We start from the raw sequence: 19,135 nt of genomic DNA, 5'->3' as shown, positions 1-19,135 counted from the left end.
CACTGAACACTCATACCCCTCTCCCCCCACCGCCACACCTTTGCTGTTTTCCTTGCTGGGGTGTCCTCCTTGTTGCCCTCGACTTACCTAAAGCTCACTTGTCTCCACCCCCTTTACCTGTCGGCACCCCCTGCTACCTGCACCAGCCCCAGCCCCAGCTGCCTCCTCCCAGAAGCCTCTGCCCCAACTCCCTAATAACTCAGATTCCTCTCTTCCCTGATCGGGCCCTGCCAGCTTTGGGTCTCAGCATCCCCCTTCTCCCAGAGGCCCCCTGGCCTGAACTGTCACTGTAGCTTTGGGAGCCCATCCTGAGTTCTCCCCTCAGGACCGAGACCCAGCCTCATGCTTCCCCGGGCCTCTGGTGCCTGCCCAGGCCAGGAGCTAGCCCAGAGACAGTGCTCAGCAGGAAGGCTGGGGGGCCTGGGTGGTGAGGTGTGGGGGAAGGGACAGAGCCTGGGCTTGCTGAAGGAAGGGGATGTGGGGCCTGGGGAGGACCAGCCTCTGGGGGTCCAGGGAAAGAAGTGAGATCAGGAGCACAGATACCAGCGGGCTTGGAGGGGCCTGGAGAAGCTGTGTGGGCCCGAGCCCCGCTCCTCCCTGGCTGTCCCGAAGTCTGTGCCACTGAATGAGGAGAGGGGGCTCTGAGAGAGAGGACAGGCCTCCGAGCCAGCTGGGCAGGCCCAGCCAGGGCGAGGCGGAGAGATAGACAGACAGAGCAGCAGAGAGGCTCTGAGGGGCCCTGTCCACCCCCTCCAAGCTGCCGGAGGCCCAGTCTGGGAGAAGAGCCCAGAAGAGGGGCACAGCCAGCCCTGCTCCACCCGCCACAGAGCTGGCAAAGGAGAGAATAAAGGGTCTCAGAGCAGGCACCCTCTTAGGCACAGTGACGGGGTCAAGGACAGTATCACCAGCAGAGAAGGTACTCTACTCGACTCCCCCCATCCTACCCCACTCGGAAGATACCAGGAGGGAAACCAGGGACAGACCTGGGACAGCCCCCAGGGGGCTCCTGAGAGGGGCCCGGACCCCGGCAACCCCAGGCTTCAGGAGGCCGCAGCTCACCCACCCGGCCCTTCCTCCTGACCTCCCCGGACACCTTCTGGTTCAGCCTCATGCTGTGTTTCAGGCCCCCTCCCTCATGACCACCTCTGCTAGCTGCCGCCCTCCACTCCTAGCACCCAACAGCCCACCACTCTCAGAGGCAGGGTGAGGCCCTTTTCTGCGATGTGGGTAGAGGGAGAGAGAGTGGTGGGCAGAATTGGGGGCGGGGGCTGAGGGACAGGCACCCCAGCCATTGTAGGAACCGTGATCCCCTGAGCAGGCTTTTCCGGAGTACAAACCCCCTGGTTCTGGTGCAGACTGTGGAGCACACACACACACACACACACACACACACAAGTGCACTGGGATGTTGGTCACTGGCTGGAGCACCTCCAGATGGGGATTGTAAAGATTCAGTCATCCAGACACATGCATTCATATTGGACAAAAATGCACCTCTCCCTTCTGCCTCTGCTCCTGCTCGCCTGTGTCAATCTGACCCAAAGCCTGTCTGGGCTTCTGTTTGGTTTTCCCAGAATCCCACTGGTTGAAGCTGCCCTGTCCAGGTTTTCTGTCTGTGTGTCAATCTCTGTGTGTGTAAATTGGGGGCAGGGAGGACATGGAGTTTACAAGAGATGCAGGGGTGTGGCCCCACCTCAAAGACTTCCAAGGCTTAGCCCATGAGATGTCCTAGGACTAGAGATGGTGATGACCAAGAGGGTATAGTCAAGGAGAGAACACAGCAGTCTCAGCCTGGCTAGTCAGGGCTGGCTTCCTGGGGGAGGTGGTTGAGTGAAGGCTTCAAAAGCCTAGGAAAGGGAGTGGAACTGATGCAGCTGGGAAGACCCCAGACCCTCCTGTCCTCCACCCTGGAATTGAGACCTCTCTGGAGGTCACTTCTGAAATGATCATCACAGGTTCTTCCACAGAAAACTCTGCAGACACAGCAAGCCCAGGACATCACTCCTCCTCCCACCCAGAATCTGCACTTCCAACACTGTCCTCTTCTCAATGTGGACACCAACATTTCCCACTGAGTCACCCTGACCACTTTCCTTACCCCATCCTACCTAGCCTCGAAGTTTTCAGTCTGGCTCTTAGCGAAACTCACAGACCAGAGGTGGAGACAGGTGCCTCAGGAGCTCAAACAAAGTAGTCAGGGAAGACTTTCTGGAGGAGGTGACACTGGAGCTAAGACTTCAGAATGAGCAGGAATGGCCAGACTGGGGCAGGAGCAGTGGGGAGAGCTGAGATGGGGCTAGTTCTCTAGGCAGGGGTACAGGAAGTGCAAAGGTGAGTGAGGAGACAGAGGATTGCACATTCAAGGCAGAGAATAATTCATGATGGGGAAATGGAGAGAAAGAAGGGGTGTGGTTGGAGACAAGAGCAGAGGCACCATCCAGGTGTCAGATGATGGACCACCTTGAGAGGCGGTGTTAGTGAGTTTGGACTTTACTCTGCTGCAGTGAGGTACCTGTGGGACTTTAAGATGCCTGTGAGTGGCCCCCTTTGCCTGTGCATGGGGAGGATGAGTTTGGGGCAGGGGTGGAAAAGGGGAGCCCTAAGAGTCCATGGTCGGGCCTGGCCTGAGGTGGCGGTTGGGAGATGGAAAGTCAGGGCAGATCTAAGAACCACTGAGGAGGTGGCATGAACCTTGAGTGGTTCTGGTTCCTCATCTCTCAGGTCCCCATCTTCGCATCATGTAATGGGGGACGGACAGGAGGACCTTGGAAGACCCTCTTCCTTGGGCCTGAGAGTGGGAGCCCTGTGACGTAGCTAATACTGTACCCACCCCTTTGACGAGGAGGTTGAAGCTGACAGCCGTGTGGCCCAAGCCCACGAGAGGTGCCCAGGGTGGGCAGCCCTGGCCTGTGCGGTGTGTGCCACATGCAGTTCAGAAGGGAGCTCACCAGAAGACTGTGGAGAGGACCGGGGTGACATGTCTTTGCTTTCTAAACAACACGAACTCCTGAATGAGCCTCTCCTTCTTTCTCCCACCAGGAGTCCCCCTCTCTGGGGGACACCAGCTCCTCTCTCCAGAGCATTCTTCAGGCTCTGCCTGGCCCAGCTTCTGGCCCAGGGGCTGCCCTCCCACTCTCGCTGGACCTTGCTCCCAGCCTCATACAGCCAGCTGCTCAGACTTGGGTGCATAAATAATTTAAGCCCCTCCCCAGCTGGCTTAATTTTTTTTTTTTTTTTTGACTAGTCTTCCTGATTTAGCCTCTTCCCAGAGTCCCGTGGGGCGAGAAGGGGGGAGGTCAGAGGCCCAGGCATGGCCAGGCAGCAGGACGGAGGCTCTCTTGGGCTGTGGATGGGGGCTAGGATAGCCAGGGGGCAGCCCAGAGTGGTGGGCAGCAGCCCCAGGGTCTGGGAGGCCTAGCTTTGAATCAGGAGTGCCACTGCTAGCTTGCAGCCTTGGCCCCTTCTAAGCCTCAGTGTTGCATCTGAGCAATGGGGTCATTGCTTCCTCTGCAAGGGCTCAGTGACTCCATGTGGAACACTTAGCACAGAGCCAGGCATGCAGGAAGAGCTCAGTAGATGGGGTCCCTGTTCTGCCTCTCTGGCCTCATTCCTTCGCCTGTGAAAGGACCTCATGTGGGAGTGTGGCATTCTGCTGTTCCATCAGTCCCCTGAGGCCCAGCCAGCTGGTGTGGGGCAGAGCCCTGGAGGGAGATGGACGGAACCTGAACTTGGCATTCCCTCTCCACCCCGGGTTGGCCAGGCTGGCATCACTACCACAGCTTCACATGCAGGAAAACTGAGGCTGACCGAGAGCCCAGGACTTTGCTCAGGGCCTGTTGAGTTCACTGAGTGGCAGAGGCAGGAGGCAGCCCCAGGCTCTCGTCCCTGAGCAGCAGGGCAGCCTGAACAGCGCCCATGTCCCGGCACCCCATCCCCACTGTCACGGCCTCAGAGAGGGGCCTCACAGGCACTGGCTCAGAGCATGGACTCTGGCCTGGGACTCAGCTACGGGACTCTCAGTTGCCCATTCACTAGCTGTGTGACTTTGGGTGAATCCCTGTGCCTCTCTGAACTATTTTCCTTATCTCTAACCCGAGACAGGTAACACCAGCCTCCCAGGGTCAGTGGAAAGGGGACACATGCTGATGAATGGGAGACACATGCCGGGAATGCTGTTACTTTATGATGATTTTCTATCTGTTACCAGCTTCCCCCACTCACAGGAAGGGCCTGGGAAGGGCGACGTCAGGCCTCCTGACAGCTTCCAGCCCAAAATAGCCCTCTCTTTAGACTGACCCTATCCCATTACAGCGGCTTCTGTGCTCACTGTTTCCAGCTGAGCTGACATTGCCTTTGGTTGTGGCTCCTGCCACGTCGCGCTCATCCCTTGAACTCCTCCAAAGACACTCCCAAGGAGGCAGAATTTTTCATGGGCAAATGGAGGGAGCTCCTGGCCGCGCTGGCGCAGGGACAGCTCTCAGTGCTGCTAAAGAAAGATCCCGGACTCTGGAGCAACCTGGGTTCGAATCACTGACCTCACCGTATGACCTGGGCTATCACTTAATTCCCTGAGCCTCAGTTTCCTAATCTGAAAAACGGAGCTAATAGCAACCTACCTGGTTTGCTGTGAGGATTCAAGCAGACAGGTACACACATAAAGGACCTTGCAAAGCATCTTACCTAGAGCGGGCACTCAGTAAATACTACTGGCTATCATACCTGTAGCACTTAGAAATTTACAAAAGCACCTCCATCTGCCCCATCCTAGGGCTCCCAGCTGGGGCAGGTGTCCTTGTTGGTTGTCATCAGGAAGAAACAAACTTCTGAGCTGCCCCTCCCACCCCCAGGATTTCCAAACCAACCAAAGCGTTTATCGCAACATCTGTCCGAGCCTAACTCCCTCCTCTACGAATCAGAGACTCCCCCCAACAGGTGTCCAAACACATGTGGTTTAACCCCCGTCACTGCTCTGGAGCCCCGAGACAACCAGAGAAGCAGGCAGGGCAGGCCCAAGTCTGCCCATCTGTCAGACAAAGAAACTGAGGCCGAGCAAGGAGAAGAGATTTGGTCCAGGCTACCCAAAGACAAAGGGAGCTGGGATGAGGCTCAGGTCACAGGGAGGGAAGAGACTGTCCAGTGCAGAGTCAGATTTAGAAACTAAGATGGTACAGCACCCTCAATGGACAGCTAAGGAAACAGAAGCCCAGAGAAGGGATGCTTGGGGGCAGGCAGCAAGTTAACGCCAAGATCCAGCTGGTGCCAACTCCTCACTGACTCATTCATTCATTCATTCCTTCGCTCATCATTCATTGACCCAGTAAACGTGTCCTGAGCACCTTCTCGGGGCCAGGTGCACTTCAGGGCCCTGGGGATACAGTAGTAAGATGCAGCCCTCTCCTTTAAAGATTACATGATCTTAAGTGGGAGTCAGACCAGCAACCAGGCGACAAAAACATGACCTGCTTGGGGCAGCACCAAGAGCTGTCATCAGTGCACCGGTGAGAGGTGGCGTCTGTGAAGCGGGGCATGGCAGGACCCCGGGAGGAGCTGGAGAGAGCGGTCTGCTCTGCAGGGTGAGGTTTGCTCCCTAGCCTGGCCCACTGTCAGGCCTCCCTCTCGTCCCCTTCCTTGGCAAAGGCCTCCTCATGCAACTCTGAGGGGTCCACGTGAGAGGGGATCAGCCAGATCTTGTCTGACCCTTGCCCCGGCTTATCCTGGGAAGCTGGGGCCCATCACAAAGGACTCTGCCGGGGTAGCACAGTCTCCGAGCACCTTTCTGCCTCTGCCTGGTGTATCAAAGACCCCCCTGCCCCTATATTTGCCACCACCACTTTGTCCGCCCTCACTAGCCTTGCCCTCAGGGTCTCTCATCGCAGGGCCGCCGAAAGGGGCCGTGTTTGCTCAGCTCTGTCTGCAAAGACAGCGATTTTCAACTGGTGTGCCGCAAGAACTTTTGAAACAGGGGCACTGACTTCTTTTCCCTTAGACTGTCAAATTAAAAAAGTGACAACAGCCAACATGACAATAGCCATCTAATGTAAATGAGTCAAAATTATACCTATGTTTTGTCAGATTGGCAAAAAATATATTTTTTGGTGTGCCTCAGAATTTTAGTAATTTATGTGCCATGAGACGAAAAAGGTTGAAAATCACTGTGCTGAGGCATTTTGAATATGGCTCAGGTCTCCAGAGCATCAGTGGCAGTGGCTGGGGACATGGCCAAGCTCCTTTCAGCCCCCAAGGACCTGGGTAATGGAATCAGAGCTCAGGATATCCACTGGGCAGGGGAGAGCCTTGCTCAGTTTGAATCAGGGAGCAGGGCCCAGAGCCCCGCGCCCAGCTCTGCCCCTCCCAACCTGTCCCTATCAAAGCTCCTGAACCCCCAAGGTGCTCAGCTCACCAGCCCCTGACCAAAAGCATCACCCTCCCCGGATGTGTCGGAGAACTCCCCAAAGTTCTCCAGCCTCTGTGCCTTTGCACCTGCTGCTCTCTCTGCCTGGGCCAACGGAATTCATCCCCTCACTCATTCAACAAGTATCTGTGGGATGCTTACCACACGCCAGACAGAGAGCTATGCTCTGGGGATAACAGCTGTCAGAGAGTTTAGAGACTGGGGGGATTCAGCGATTAAACACACACACATACAATAATATGTAGTGCAAATAGGAACAGGTACGACAAAGGAAAAGAGACAGTGAGTGTGGGATATAATTGAATGGACTGGAGGAACATGGCCTAGGGATGGCTTCTCTGAGAAGATGACTTTTCAGCTGAGTTTGGGAGGAGGACAAGGCAGGGTTAGATTACTGAAGAAGGACAAGAAAAGTGCTCCAGGCAAAGGAAACAGAAGGTGCAAAGGCCCTGGGGCAATAACTAGTTTGGTAAGTCTGAAGAAGGTGAACTCAGCATGACTGGAGCCTCAGAGTGAGCCAGTGAGGGAGGAAGGGTCAGATCATGCAGGAAGGCAGAAGCACATCTTGGTGGAGGGACAATGTGGGTAGCAGGGAGGAGTTGGGAGGAAGGGCACCATCCAAGAGAAGTAACCAGAAAAAGATACTGAGAAATAAGTGGGAGAATATCAGGAGAGTGGCCTATCCTGGAAGCCAGGTGAAGAAAGTGTTTCATGATGGAGAGTCATACTTCTTTAGTGAAGGTGTCACCTCCTCCAGGAAGCCTTCTGGACTCCAGGTGTGGGTTTAAGGGTTCCACAGGGCCTTGGCCTTCCTCATCAGAGTGCTTACTTCTCTCCCATACTAGCCTGGGAATGTCACAAAGGCAGAGACAAGGTTTGACTTGTCTCTCCAACCCCAAAACATAGTCTAGGACCTGAAAGTAGTACGTACTGATTAAATGAATGTAGAACCAGCGCCTAGGAAACAAGTGATTCTGAGGCCACAGTTTTCCTTTGCTGTCCTGGCCCAAGACAGCCCCTTCAACTCTGACCTCTGAGGCAGACTGACACCAGTTCCCTTTCAGCTACATCAGGGACAACTCCCTTAGCAAGCCTGAGCTCCTCCATTCCTGTCTGACAGCTCCTGAGGTCCCCTCTGTCCCTTTGCCTCTTCTTCCCAGCTCCCAGGCACCTCACTGCCTGAGCAGCTGCCAGAATATCAGCAACAGGCTACTAGAGCAGGTGAAGATGAGGGGCTGTCTGCACGTGACCCTTCAGTTAGGCTGAGGCTGCCGCAAGACAACCCGGGGGACAGCAGTTCAAGGCTGTGGGTTCCCAAGACACCACTGGGTTCCAGGTGGGGAGATGGAGCCTCAGGGGATTTGGAACCTTGCTCAACCACAGGTTGGTTCCCCCCAGACAAGGGTCTGTGCCCTCCATGGGGCAGCATGCAGGCCTCCCTGTGCAAGCTTCAGGGAACACCTCTGGGGGTAGGCAGGCCTGTCATAAACCCAGGCTATCTGCCCCAGTACCCTGACCCCCCCAAGGATCTTGTCACCCTGAACCCAGTTTCCTGTTGTTGGTCTGTCTCCCATTAGAGACTGGGACCTCTTCCAGGACCTTTCTCTCTCTCTTCTCCCCTCCCTCCCTCTCTTTCTCTCTTTCCTCCCTCCATTCACTAAGCACAAGCTATTTCTTAGCCTTGAGCTCTTCATTTCCGCATCCCTGACCCTGACACACAGCTTGGCACATGGCGGTCACTCAGCTGTATCCGCTGGCTACCTGACGACCCAGAGATACCGGGTCCACGGGCTGGACCTCGCCAAGTGCCCCTTGAGGGTGGCAGCCCCAAACATGGCAAAGCACCCCTCTCCCTGAAAAGAGCAGAGCTCCTGCAGGAGGAAGGAAATTTGGCCTTGAATCTGTGCCCAGAGGCCAGGGCTGGCGGGGGTGGGGGTGGGGGGTGGGGGGTGGTAAGGGGGCGGGGAAGAACTCAGTTTTCTTAGCAGGGACCGTGGTCCCAGGAGGCCCTGGGTTCCCAAAAGGCTGATCCAAGCTGGGGTGGGCGACCTCTCCATTGGACCTTTCCCTACAGAGCCCCCAAACTGCTGCTCCCCCAAACCCTGCCTCAGTCCGTCAGCCACACTCCTGCCTTCTTGCTTCCCTCCTTGGTGCTGCCCAGAGAGAGCCGAGCGCACCAGGCGTCCTAGCTGAGGGGCAGCAGCCTGTCCAGGGAGAGCAATCGGGGTCTTAGTCACCTGCACCCCCGGAGCCCCAAGCCTGAAGAAACTGCCATGGCCGAGCTCCTCCGAGTCTTACAGTAAGGCTCTGTCCCGGGCTTTCTGCGAGGAGGGCTCTGTCTCAAGCAACTTTCCCCCACCCCTCTGCCCAGGTTTTCCCCTCACAGCCCTTGGGGCCCTGCAAAGCGGAGCGGAGCCCTTTCAGCTGGGCTTTGATTACAGGGAACGTTCCTGTTGCTGGCCCATCTATATTTATCTGCAGGATCTCACTAATTAAATTCCCCACGGCACCCAGCAGGCCTGGGGACACGAGTGAGGCCGAAAAGCAGGGGGCCTGCAAACTTCCTTTCTCTCCTTCTTAGCCAAGAGCAAAACAGAAGCAGCCGAATCCCCTTCTCCGTCCTCCCGACTCTGCCCCCACCCCTGCCGATGCCCAGAGTCTGAGGGGCTGCCCCAAGGCTCCACTCACGGGACCCTGTAGCCCTGTGCCCCCTATCCCAGGCTCCCAAGACCAGACAGCACCCAGTTGCCTGACCACCTCCCCACTTTAACTCAGATTCCTGCAGTAAGCAGAAAAAAGTCTGCCTGAGCAGTGGCTGAGTCCCCAACTAAGCCACTCTGCCGGCGCCCCTCTTACCGTAGGAGTCGTCTTGGTCCAGGAGGGAGTCGGGCTCCATGGCGTATGGGCCCCCAGCCCCCGGCCCCACCTGATTTATGAACCGAGGCTGTCTCCATGAGCGTCTGGGTTTCTCCTTTTGTATTCCATCTGGCGGCTTTTCCAACTAGATGACTGGGTACTCCTGCAAGCAGGCCCCCTTCCAGCCCTCGCCTTCATACAGTACATTTAAAGTAGCAGTAACCTCTTTTTCCTCCCCCCGCAGCCTGGCTGGAAACATTAGAAGGGACCGAGGCAGTGAGATGTCTAAAATAGGAAGACGCCGGGGACGATTGGCCTGGCTGCCCGCGACGCTGGCTGCGGGGATCTGGCCCAGCTGTGCAGATGGAAAAGCTAAGAGGTGAGGCTGAGCTGGGGCTTAGCATCTGGAATCTGGCTCTGGGGCCCCAGGGGTCTGTGGGAAGGGGGAGGGCTGAGCCACCTCGGGAGGGGATGGGAGTCCGCTCTGTTCACCACCCAGCACCCAAACCCCAGGGGCTTCTCCCAGGCCCTGCTGGAACCTCCCACTCAAATCTGTTCTACAGACATTTCCTGCAGTGTGGGAGATGCAGAAATTGACTCATCCATCCACTCAGTCACTACATTTTTTTGAGCATCTACTCTGTGCCAGACACCATGCTAGGTGCTCCGTTTGCAGCAGAAAGCCAGTCTTGCCTCACGGCAGAGCTCAAAGCTCAAAGATAAACAAGTCATTGCAGTGCAGTATGTAGGGTAAGTACTGCAGGCACACAGAGAAGGGATGCCTTATCTGATAGGGGGTGATCATGGAGGGCTTCCTGGAAGAGTGGGCATCAAAGCTGGGCCTAAAGGATGAGCCCTCAGGGAAGGGAAAGAAAGGAGCAAGGATGAAAAGTGTACCAGATGGAGGGAGTGGCCTGTGCAAAAGCCTCAAGTTGAGAGGGTACATGAGATGTTTAGTGCCCCAGATAAGCTCCAGGTGGCTGGAGCAGTGGTTAAGGAGGAGACAGTGCAGAGAGATGGGACCAAGGAGGGCAGCAGAAGAGGGTCAGGCAGGGCCTCACGGGAATGTTCTCAGGCCTGACCCTGAGGATGGTCCATGGGAGTGACATGTTCCAAATTCTCCTTTAAAAAGTTCTGGCTACTGTAACAACAGGAACAGCTGTAACATTGGGTACCACTCATTACACAACCACCGGTGATGGGCACTGTTCTGCATGTGTATCCACGTGCACTCCTCAATGATTTCTCTAGCAGAAACTCAGGCTATCCTCTTTTATAGATGAGGACAATGCTACTTAGAGAAGTGAAGTGACTTGTCCAAGGCTTGTGAGTTACCTTCTTGGAGCTTGGGGATGAGTTAGGGGGGGGAGGAAAGAAAAAGATGTATTAGATGCAGAATACAGAAGAGGGACCTGGGCTTGGGGGAGAAAGAGTGTGTCGTTTGGGCCCAATCAGGGAAGGCTGCCTGGATGAGGAGGCATGTAAACTGGGCAGAGAGAGAAGAGCTAAGCAGAGGGAATGGCACAAGCGAAAGCAAGTAGGCAGGAAGGTAGCACGCAATGGGGAACAACAAGTGACTGGGAGGATGTCAGTGGAGATGAGATGGTTGGGGCTGGAGCCAGAAGGTCCTGAACAACAGCCTGGGAGTGTGGGCCTGGTCCAGGGGGTGACATGCAACATCAGAAGGCATTTGTTGCAGGGAATGGCCTCCTTTACAATGATACCTGGCTATTCCTGCAAGCAGCCTTTCCCCAGTCTTAATGCTCTGCACTTGAAGAGGGAGAAACCTTTCTGCATTGCTGGAACATAGAAGCCAAGCCTCAGTGACCAGCTCTTTGGAGACATGGTTCTGGTGCTGAGGAGTCATCAAGAGAAGGGAGATAGGAGGCAAGGAGACAAGCCAGGAGGCCAGCAGGTCATCCCAGGGCAGCGGTGACAGGGAGAGAAATACCCACCTGGGCCCCTCCCAGCCGCCACTGCTGCCCAGCTGCTCCCACAACAGCCAGTGGGTCTGATGTGGTTAGCCCAGCCGCAGGGAAGCTCCTCAGTCATGCTTCACCCCTCCCCACCCCTGGGATGCCAGAGATCCCAGCTCCCAACCTCCCGCTGCCTTAATTATAGGGAGGGGGCCAGGTCCTACCCAGGCAGCTACAGGCACCAGGCTCCCTAGTCTTTTATTGAGGGTGTGGGGGCAGGCTGCTGTGGAGAGAAGGTGCCTAGGAACTGGGGCTTGGTCCAGCTCTCCAGGGGTCCCTGGGGTTCTGGGGGCCTGTTGGCACACTATGCAGCTGTGGTTTCTTTCTGTACATAGCACAGTGGGGCTGAAATCAACTACCAGGGTTCATATCCAGGTTCTCGGCTTACCGTCGACATGACACTGCTAGTCACTCCACCCTGGGGAGTCTCATCGGTAGAATGGGGCTACTCGCAGCCCTTCCTCACAGGGTGGTTGTGCAGATTCACTGAGATAACAGGCTTCAGAGCCTTAGGGCAGGACAGGACAGGACTGGGCAGGTGTGTCTTAAGCCCTCAGGAAAGGGAAATACTGATTCTAACCCAAACTTTTATCATCCTGACAACCTACAAAAGAGGTAAGGTAGGCAGGGAAGAATATGGGCCCGTTTTACAGATGAGGAAGCTGAGGACCTAAAAGAAAGGACTTGCCTTGAGGGTCTCATGGTGAGGGTCTGGATGCACCCCTCATCAGGCTGTGCCCCCAGAACTGGCTGAGAACAGGAGGTGGGGCTTGGTGCAAGGGGGACCCAGGTCCCAGTTCTGGGTGTGCCTCCAGGCACTTGGTATGAGCCAGGGCCAGGCACGTCCCTCGCTGGACTTCACTCTCTCATGGGCCAAGGTCAGAGTAGGGTTAGCATGGCAGTGCCGAGCCTCTCTGGCTCCAGGAATTCATTTACAATAAATCTGTCTTGAGCTCTGGGCTCTGATTTCTCCCCTTGGTGAAACAATGCAAACAGACGCGTCTCCTCCTGCTCAGTGGCCACACAATGTTCCACCCTTTTGGCTGTGCCATACCTGATTGGAGCCTTTGTCCTTCTGATGGACAGACACCTAGGTAGTTGCCAGTCCCTCAGGACCACAAACAACACTACGATGAACATCTTAAATATATTCTGCCCACATCTGTCTCCTGACTTCCTAGGGTGAGATTTCAGGGCCACAAAGTACTGGCATTTGTATACTCCTGTCTTGCAGCAAAGGGCATTCACGCCCCATGGGGTTCTTTGACTCATTCCTCCAACAATCACGGAGTGCTGAGTCTGTGGCCTGACCCTGTGCTAGGGGCTCGGATGACAGTGTCCTCCCTCTTGTGTTCTTAACATTCTAGCTGGGGGGTGGGGGTGGGGCACACACCTTCAGCTGAAGGGGAGTGCTAGCCACAGAATTAAAGCAGGGCCACGTGACAGAGTGTGATAGGGCACTGCTTGCAGTCAGGGGGTCAGGGAAGGCCCGTCAGAGAGGGTGGCCTTTGAGCAGTGACCTGGCCAGGAAGTTTTGGGGGAGAACAATCAGGAGCAGGTGGAGCAGGAGGATCAGAATGATGGCCAGCGTGGCTGGGGCCGGGTGGACAGGCAGGAGAATGGTCTTGGAGAAGAGGAAAGTCGCAGGCACCACTTCACAGAAGGTCTTGTGGGCCAGGGGAGTGTGGGAGCCACTGCAGGTTGAAGCGGGGGAGTGACATGAAAGGCTGCTGTGGGCACAGGAGCCAGAGGAGGGGTCAGAATGGACCTGGGAGGCCAGCTAAGCCACTGCACCAGTCCTTGAGGTGACAGATGCTGGCACTCCGCCAGGGTGCTGGTGGCAGGATGGAGAGAGGCAGACAGATTCAGGATCCATGTGGGGCCCTCAGGTGAGGCTGTACCACTGGATGCGGAGGAAGGAAAAAGGGGCGTGTCTAGGATGACTCAAAGGCTTTTGGCCTGAGCACCCTGATTGGCTACAGAGCCGGGGGAGACCCAGGAGGACAGGGTTTGAGGATGGGGATTCAAGCTCTGTTGGGGGCGATTTAGGCAGACACGTGGAGATGTTGAGGAGGCCACTCCTGGCTTCAGGATCAGAGCTCAACAGAGAGCTGGGCGTGGTGGGTCCAGACCTGGGACCTGGTGCTCCATGCACAGCCCAGGGCACTGGCCCGCTGCACCACCCTGTTCCAGCAGCAGCAGGACCTCCTGGTTCCAGACTTGACCTGTCGCTCCACGTAAAGAGAGGGAGCCAAGTTGTCGCAATGGCAGCTGGCCCCAAGTTGGGCTGCGTGGAGGAACGCCAGCAGGAGGGAGTGGGGGGCAGGAGATCCCAGCCATGAACGTAGTGGGGAGATGGTGGGCACCCATGATCTGCTTGTTTGTTGCCTTTACTGCTGGGGAGGATGAGACCAGAAGGCTGGCATGGAGATGATACTGTGTCTGCCCCACTCACCCTCTGGGTTGGGCCGAGCCCTGGAGCCAGACAAGTAAAGAAAGAATGGAAATCGAGGGGTCTAGTACCTTCAGGGTAAAGCCGGCCCAGAGGAGAGCCATCTGCTCAGCAGAATCAGAAAAGCCTTTGGGGGATTTAGTTCCTCCTCTAGTTCCTCCAGGGGCTCTGAGTGGGGATGGAGCCTGACCCCAGGCTGGGGCACTCTCCTAACCTCGCAAGGTGCCTCTCCAGAACACAGACCCATGTGGGCCTCCTGGAGGGGTTTCTCAGGTGAGGACAGGCTCAATCCCCGGCTCCCATTGACCAGCTCGGTAAGTGATTTCAGTTCTCAGTTCCTCAGTTTCCCCATCTGTGATCAGAGGACAAGGATAGTCCCTGAATGGCTGGTAGGAGGATTCATGGATTCATACAGGTAGAACTTAGAACAGGGCCAAAGCACTCAATAAATCCAAAATCTACAACCTTCGGCACAGCCTTCAAGGCCGTGCATGATCTGCCCCTTCATCCCCTTCATCTCCTCTCCTTCCCTCTCTCCTCCCCTTCCTGCTTCCCCTTCATCCTCCTCTCTTCTCTCTCTCCCTCTCCCTTTACCCTCCCACCCCTCCTCCAGCCCCCTCCTCCGGACTGCCCCACACCCCAAGAGCCTGGCCACTTCCTCTGCTTGGAGTGAAATTCCCCGGAGCCTAGCCCTTCTCCAAGTTCAGATCTCTGGTCAAATTCCAGCTCCCTGATCACCCTCTCTAAGATACCATGCCCCACCCCCCAACGACTCTCTGTCCACTCCTGCCCCTGGCTTTACTTTTCTTCCCACCCCTTAGGAACCCTCCTGGCATTATATCACATGTTTATTTGTGTATTGTCTGCCAGTCCCTCCCTGCTCTCCCGCAAGCTCCACGCTGTACCCCAGCACACAGAGCAGTGCCCAAGGGAGTGGACCCATTAAATAGTTGCTGGATGAAATATTGGTGGAAGGAGTCAGCGTTCGCTGTAATTGTTATTTCCCCCACTGCCTCCTGCCTTGATTTATAAGCGCGCAATCCAGGAGCGCTGACTGAGTACCAGGGCACCCCCCCCCCCCCCATCCAGACGCTCCTGCCTGTGTCTCTCCTCACGTCTTCATGTTCATCTGCTTGGACCAGGTCCTCCCATCTCATTAAGTGCTGGGCCCGCGGAGGGAGATCAGAGGGTCTTCTCCTTGAGGCACACAGTGAGCCTGGCGCTCTCGGCACCACACTCATCCCCTTTCCAAAACTGCTTCTCTGAGCCCCGTTTCACAGATGGGAAAACTGAGAGGCTACCCCCAGCTCCCGAGAAGTGGCAGAGCGCGGGGTGGAGACCCAGGCCGTGGTGGCCTCACGGAGCGCCCAGCAGTGCCTCCCAGCCAAGGAGGAGAGGAGCGTGTCTGGATGGGGATGGCCGGAGGCTGGAAGGTGGGCGGGGCCATCGAGATTAATGTGCGGCCAGCCTTTGGTCACACACACATCACCGCCACCACCCAGCCCCACTTTACCTCTTGGGCCCCCCAACACTGTAGCCCTTTGCTGGCTCCTGCGTTTAAGGAGATGGTCGGCCTGCTTTCCTGGCTTGCTCAAAGGCCATACCAAGGGTTGGCTTCTTTGGACAAGTTCTGAGCCAGCTGGCAGGAAGTGAGGGCACGTTACGGGCTGGCCCTGTCATCGGCTCCGCGTGGCAAGAGGGGCTGGTTTCCTGGCGACAGAAGCTCCGTGCCTGCACGGGGGCCCTGGCGAGTTCCCTGGTGTCTCAGGGAGGAAACCAGGACTCAGGGAAGGGCAGTGCTCACCAACCTCACAGCCAGGAAGTGGCAGGAACAAGGCCCAAAATCTGCACTGCCACCCCCCAGCCCCCACCCCGACACACACACCCCCACCCCCGCTGACATGCATGCACAGTGCTGGCGCAGGCGGGGTTTGAAAGCTGAGTCTTTCCTGGGAAAGGTTAAGAGACTTGACCCTGTCGTGGTGCTGGTGGTGTCACGGATTCCAAGGTGCAGACTCTCAGCCACAATCTGCTGTGGCTCCTCACGCTGCATGAATGTGAGGCTGGATTATCATTAAAGAACCTCAGGCCTTTCCGGGAAGAAGGCAAGCTCTAACGAAGTGCTGGAGTGGGGAGATTTCTGGGCTCTGGGGAGGGGGGTGTTGGTTTGGGATCCTCCAATTGCCAGAAATCACCGTGGGGCTCAACTTGAGGTGTCCTGGCTGCCAGGTCCCAAGGCCTGTCCTCAGTACGGGAAGCCCTGGAGACATTGGCACACCCTGTGTTCCAACAGCAAGATGAGATCAAGCTGACCTAAAGTCAAGGGCATTTCCTCTCCTCCCCAAGCCCCCGTAGTGTCCATGGGTGTTGCCCAAAAGTGTAGCCACCACCCTAAGAGAAGCTCAGGCTTCCCAGAGCCTCAGATTGGAGGCTTATCCAGTGCACCCCACTGAAAGAATAAGAATCTCCTCTATAACATTCTTGATCCAAACTCCACTTGCTTACCTCCCAGGATGGGGAGCTCATTTCCTGTCAGGCTCCCTCTGACTCCAAACAAGGTCCCTCCTTGATGGAGTCATGCTGTGTCTTACTGTTGCTGCTCCATCCTGGCCCCAGCTTGTTCTCCGTGGTCCTACAAAGTGATTCTGCCTTGGGGGGTGCCCCTGCAATCATTGGGACCCCCATATGAGCTCAGCTCTCTGCACTCCACCTGCCCCCGCCCCTCCCTTCCATGCTTCCTAGCTAGCTTCCAAGTTTTGTGGTGAATCAGAAACAAAAAACAAAAAACCTGGAAGTGTTTTACCAACCCAGCCATGACAACTGTCCATGTAATTCATCAAACTTTAGCCAGAAGTGTATCAAGTGCTGGAGACACAGAAATGAATCAGGGTCTCTACCAATGAGGATCTCTATTAGGATAGGGGTGGGTGGGTGCAGAGGTACAACTGGGCATCAGCCCAGAAGGGCATGAATCAGCAGAGTGAGCAGGCCCTCCTGGTTATAGGGAGGGCTGGACATGATCTTTTAGGATGGTTAGTTTTCCAGCCAGTAGATAGGGCACATGGCAGACAGGGAGTGCATGTTATGTTGTAATAGGCACTTAGACAGGCATGAGCAGAGCGAGAATGATAGGCCACATAAGGAAAGTCACCAGGGAAGAGAGCCCAGGTGCCTAGCAATGGGAAAAACTGGGAGAACAAAGACCTCAAGATGATCTCTCATCCCCTATCACATTGCCGGTCCTGCAGTCTAGATTCCCTGATCTTTCATATCTCTGGTCACGTGGTTTGGACCCTCACTGACGTTTCTTCCGGTGGCATATTGCTAGTGATGAGGTTCAGACCCCATTAGAGGAGGAACAAGGGGCCGGAGAATAGCCACATAGGACTCCCATACAAGCCTTTGTATGACCGCTCCCTTAAGCATTGGGCCCTCCGGACAATCAGGTTCTGACCTGCATCAAATAATCTTAGGAACAAAGCCTCGGATCAGGAGACCATGGAGACAGAGTTTTGGTCAAACTAGAAACGATGTTTAGGCCTCAGTTGCGTTTCAGCTCCAGGCCCAGAAAATCAGCAAAACCAGATGGAGCGAGCAACACCAGGGCGGACATTAGGACCAGATGTAGCGACTAATGACCTCTCCCCTAATGCTCATCAATCAGTGGAGGCCTCAACCCCGAAAGGACACACCTGGAGACCTGACAAATATTCTATAGAGATCCTCCCCTGAGACTGCCCCTGAATTCCTCACCTTTAAAAACCCTCAAGACAAAGGTCCCAGCACACACACTCTCTATCTCTCTCTAGGGGTTTCTTCTTTTAGATATGTCTTTTTTGGCTCTCTTTCTCCTAAACTCTAAGGGTCCCAGTGAGACTTGCAATGAGGGGAGCAGTGGGCAGCAGCAGCTTCTGCTGGGCTAACTCCCTGAACTTGCCTCCAGGTCCCCCTTTTCTCTGGTTTTTCAGTGAGCTAACAGCAGCCCTGCCTTGGCTCACTTCTGTCCCTGTGACTTTTACTTCTCAGTGAGCAGTGAGTCCACACAGCCCAGCGTGGCTCACTTCTTTCCTGTAAAGTTTCTAAGGATCCAAAGTGGAGTACAACCTAGGTTTTCTCCTGTTGCTTCTTCTAGCTGAAGTCCTTCCTTTAATTGTCCCCAGCTTTAATAAATGTATTCTCAAAATCACCTGGATTTGTATTGTGAAATATTTCCTGCATGAAATCAAGAACCCCGGCCTGGCAGGTGCAGCTCACTTGGTTGAAGCATCATCCCATAGACTGAAAGGTCACAGGTTCAATTCCTAGTCAGGGCATATACCCAGGTTGCGGGTTTGATCCCCAGTTGGGGTGTGTAGAGAAGGCAACTGATCAATGTTTCTCTCTCACATCAATGTTTCTCTCTCTCTCTCTCCCTTCCTCTTTCTCTAAAAAAGCAATGAAAAAAAAAAAAGTCTTCAGGTGAGAATTTAAAAAAAAACCAGACTTCTGGCCAAGATGGAGGCCTAAACAGACACACTGCATCTCCCTCCACAACTAAGAATACAACTACCTCAAAACTAGAGACAACCAGAAGTTCCAGAAAATCAAGCTGCATGGAAGTCCAACAAACAAAGATATAAAGAAGAAATACTCACCCAGACAGGTAGGAGGGGCAGAGCTGGGGCAGAGAGGACATGGTGTGGTGGTGGCAGCAACAGCAGCGGCGGGCTGGCGGAAAGTGCAGTCACGCATTTTAAAAAGTCAGGAGGGACACTTGGGGATCGTTCCCAGCACCAGACCAGACTGCGCAGCTCACTGTTTCAGCACCAGAGAAAATCAAGCCTCATTGCTTCTGACTGTGAAAACCAGCGGGGGTTGGGGTGAGGAAGAAACTGCCAGTCTCTCAGCAGAGTCCACTTGTTTAAAGGGCCCCCACAGTCCTAGAACATCCGCAGACCCACCCACTCTGGGGACAACAGCCAGGGCAATGGCTGGAGGGGCGCTAGTCCCATACGGAAGTGGGAGAAGTGCCTGGAAAAGGGGTGAGTGCTGAGCAAGTGGTGTTGTTCCCTTTCAGACCCCTTCCCCCATGTACAGCACCACGACATGGTGAAACAGATTGTCCTATACTGACGAATACCTAAGGCTCTACCCCTTACAATGTCACAGGTGTGACAGCTCTGTCTAAGACACAGAGGCAAACACAGGAGTCTGTCAAGATGAGGATACAGAGAAGTATGGCCCAAAAGGGGAAATGGATCAAGGTTCCAGTGGGAGAACTAAGGGATAAGGAGATAGCCAACCTAACAAATGAGGAGATAGCCAACCTAACAGACATAGAGTTCAAAACACTGATGATAAAGAAGCTCATGGGCTTGACAGATATACTTAAGTATGGCAAACGCATAAGGGAAGAAGTGAAGTCTAGGCTAAGTAAAATGAAGAAAAATCCATGCAAAA

At 55.2% G+C, this 19,135-nt stretch overlaps 1 protein-coding gene across 1 annotated transcript in view; it reads right to left on the bottom strand.

Annotated features, from left to right (window-relative positions):
• DAB2IP (DAB2 interacting protein) overlaps positions 1-9,487 on the bottom strand; it is a 182,887-nt gene extending 173,400 nt beyond the window's left edge. Inside the window, exon 1 of the mRNA XM_090274670.1 lies at positions 9,269-9,487. Coding sequence (XP_090130796.1) covers positions 9,269-9,308 — 40 coding nt within the window. The 5' untranslated portion in view covers positions 9,309-9,487. The remainder of the gene's footprint in view (positions 1-9,268) is intronic.
• Positions 9,488-19,135: the final 9,648 nt, after the last annotated feature.

The sequence above is a fragment of the Furipterus horrens genome, unplaced genomic scaffold (assembly GCF_987537825.1).
Source record: "Furipterus horrens unplaced genomic scaffold, mFurHor1.1.pri manual_scaffold_4, whole genome shotgun sequence".
Lineage (NCBI taxonomy): Eukaryota > Metazoa > Chordata > Mammalia > Chiroptera > Furipteridae > Furipterus > Furipterus horrens.
Note: the sequence above shows the minus strand (reverse complement) of the source record. Positions and strands in the feature narration are given on the sequence as shown.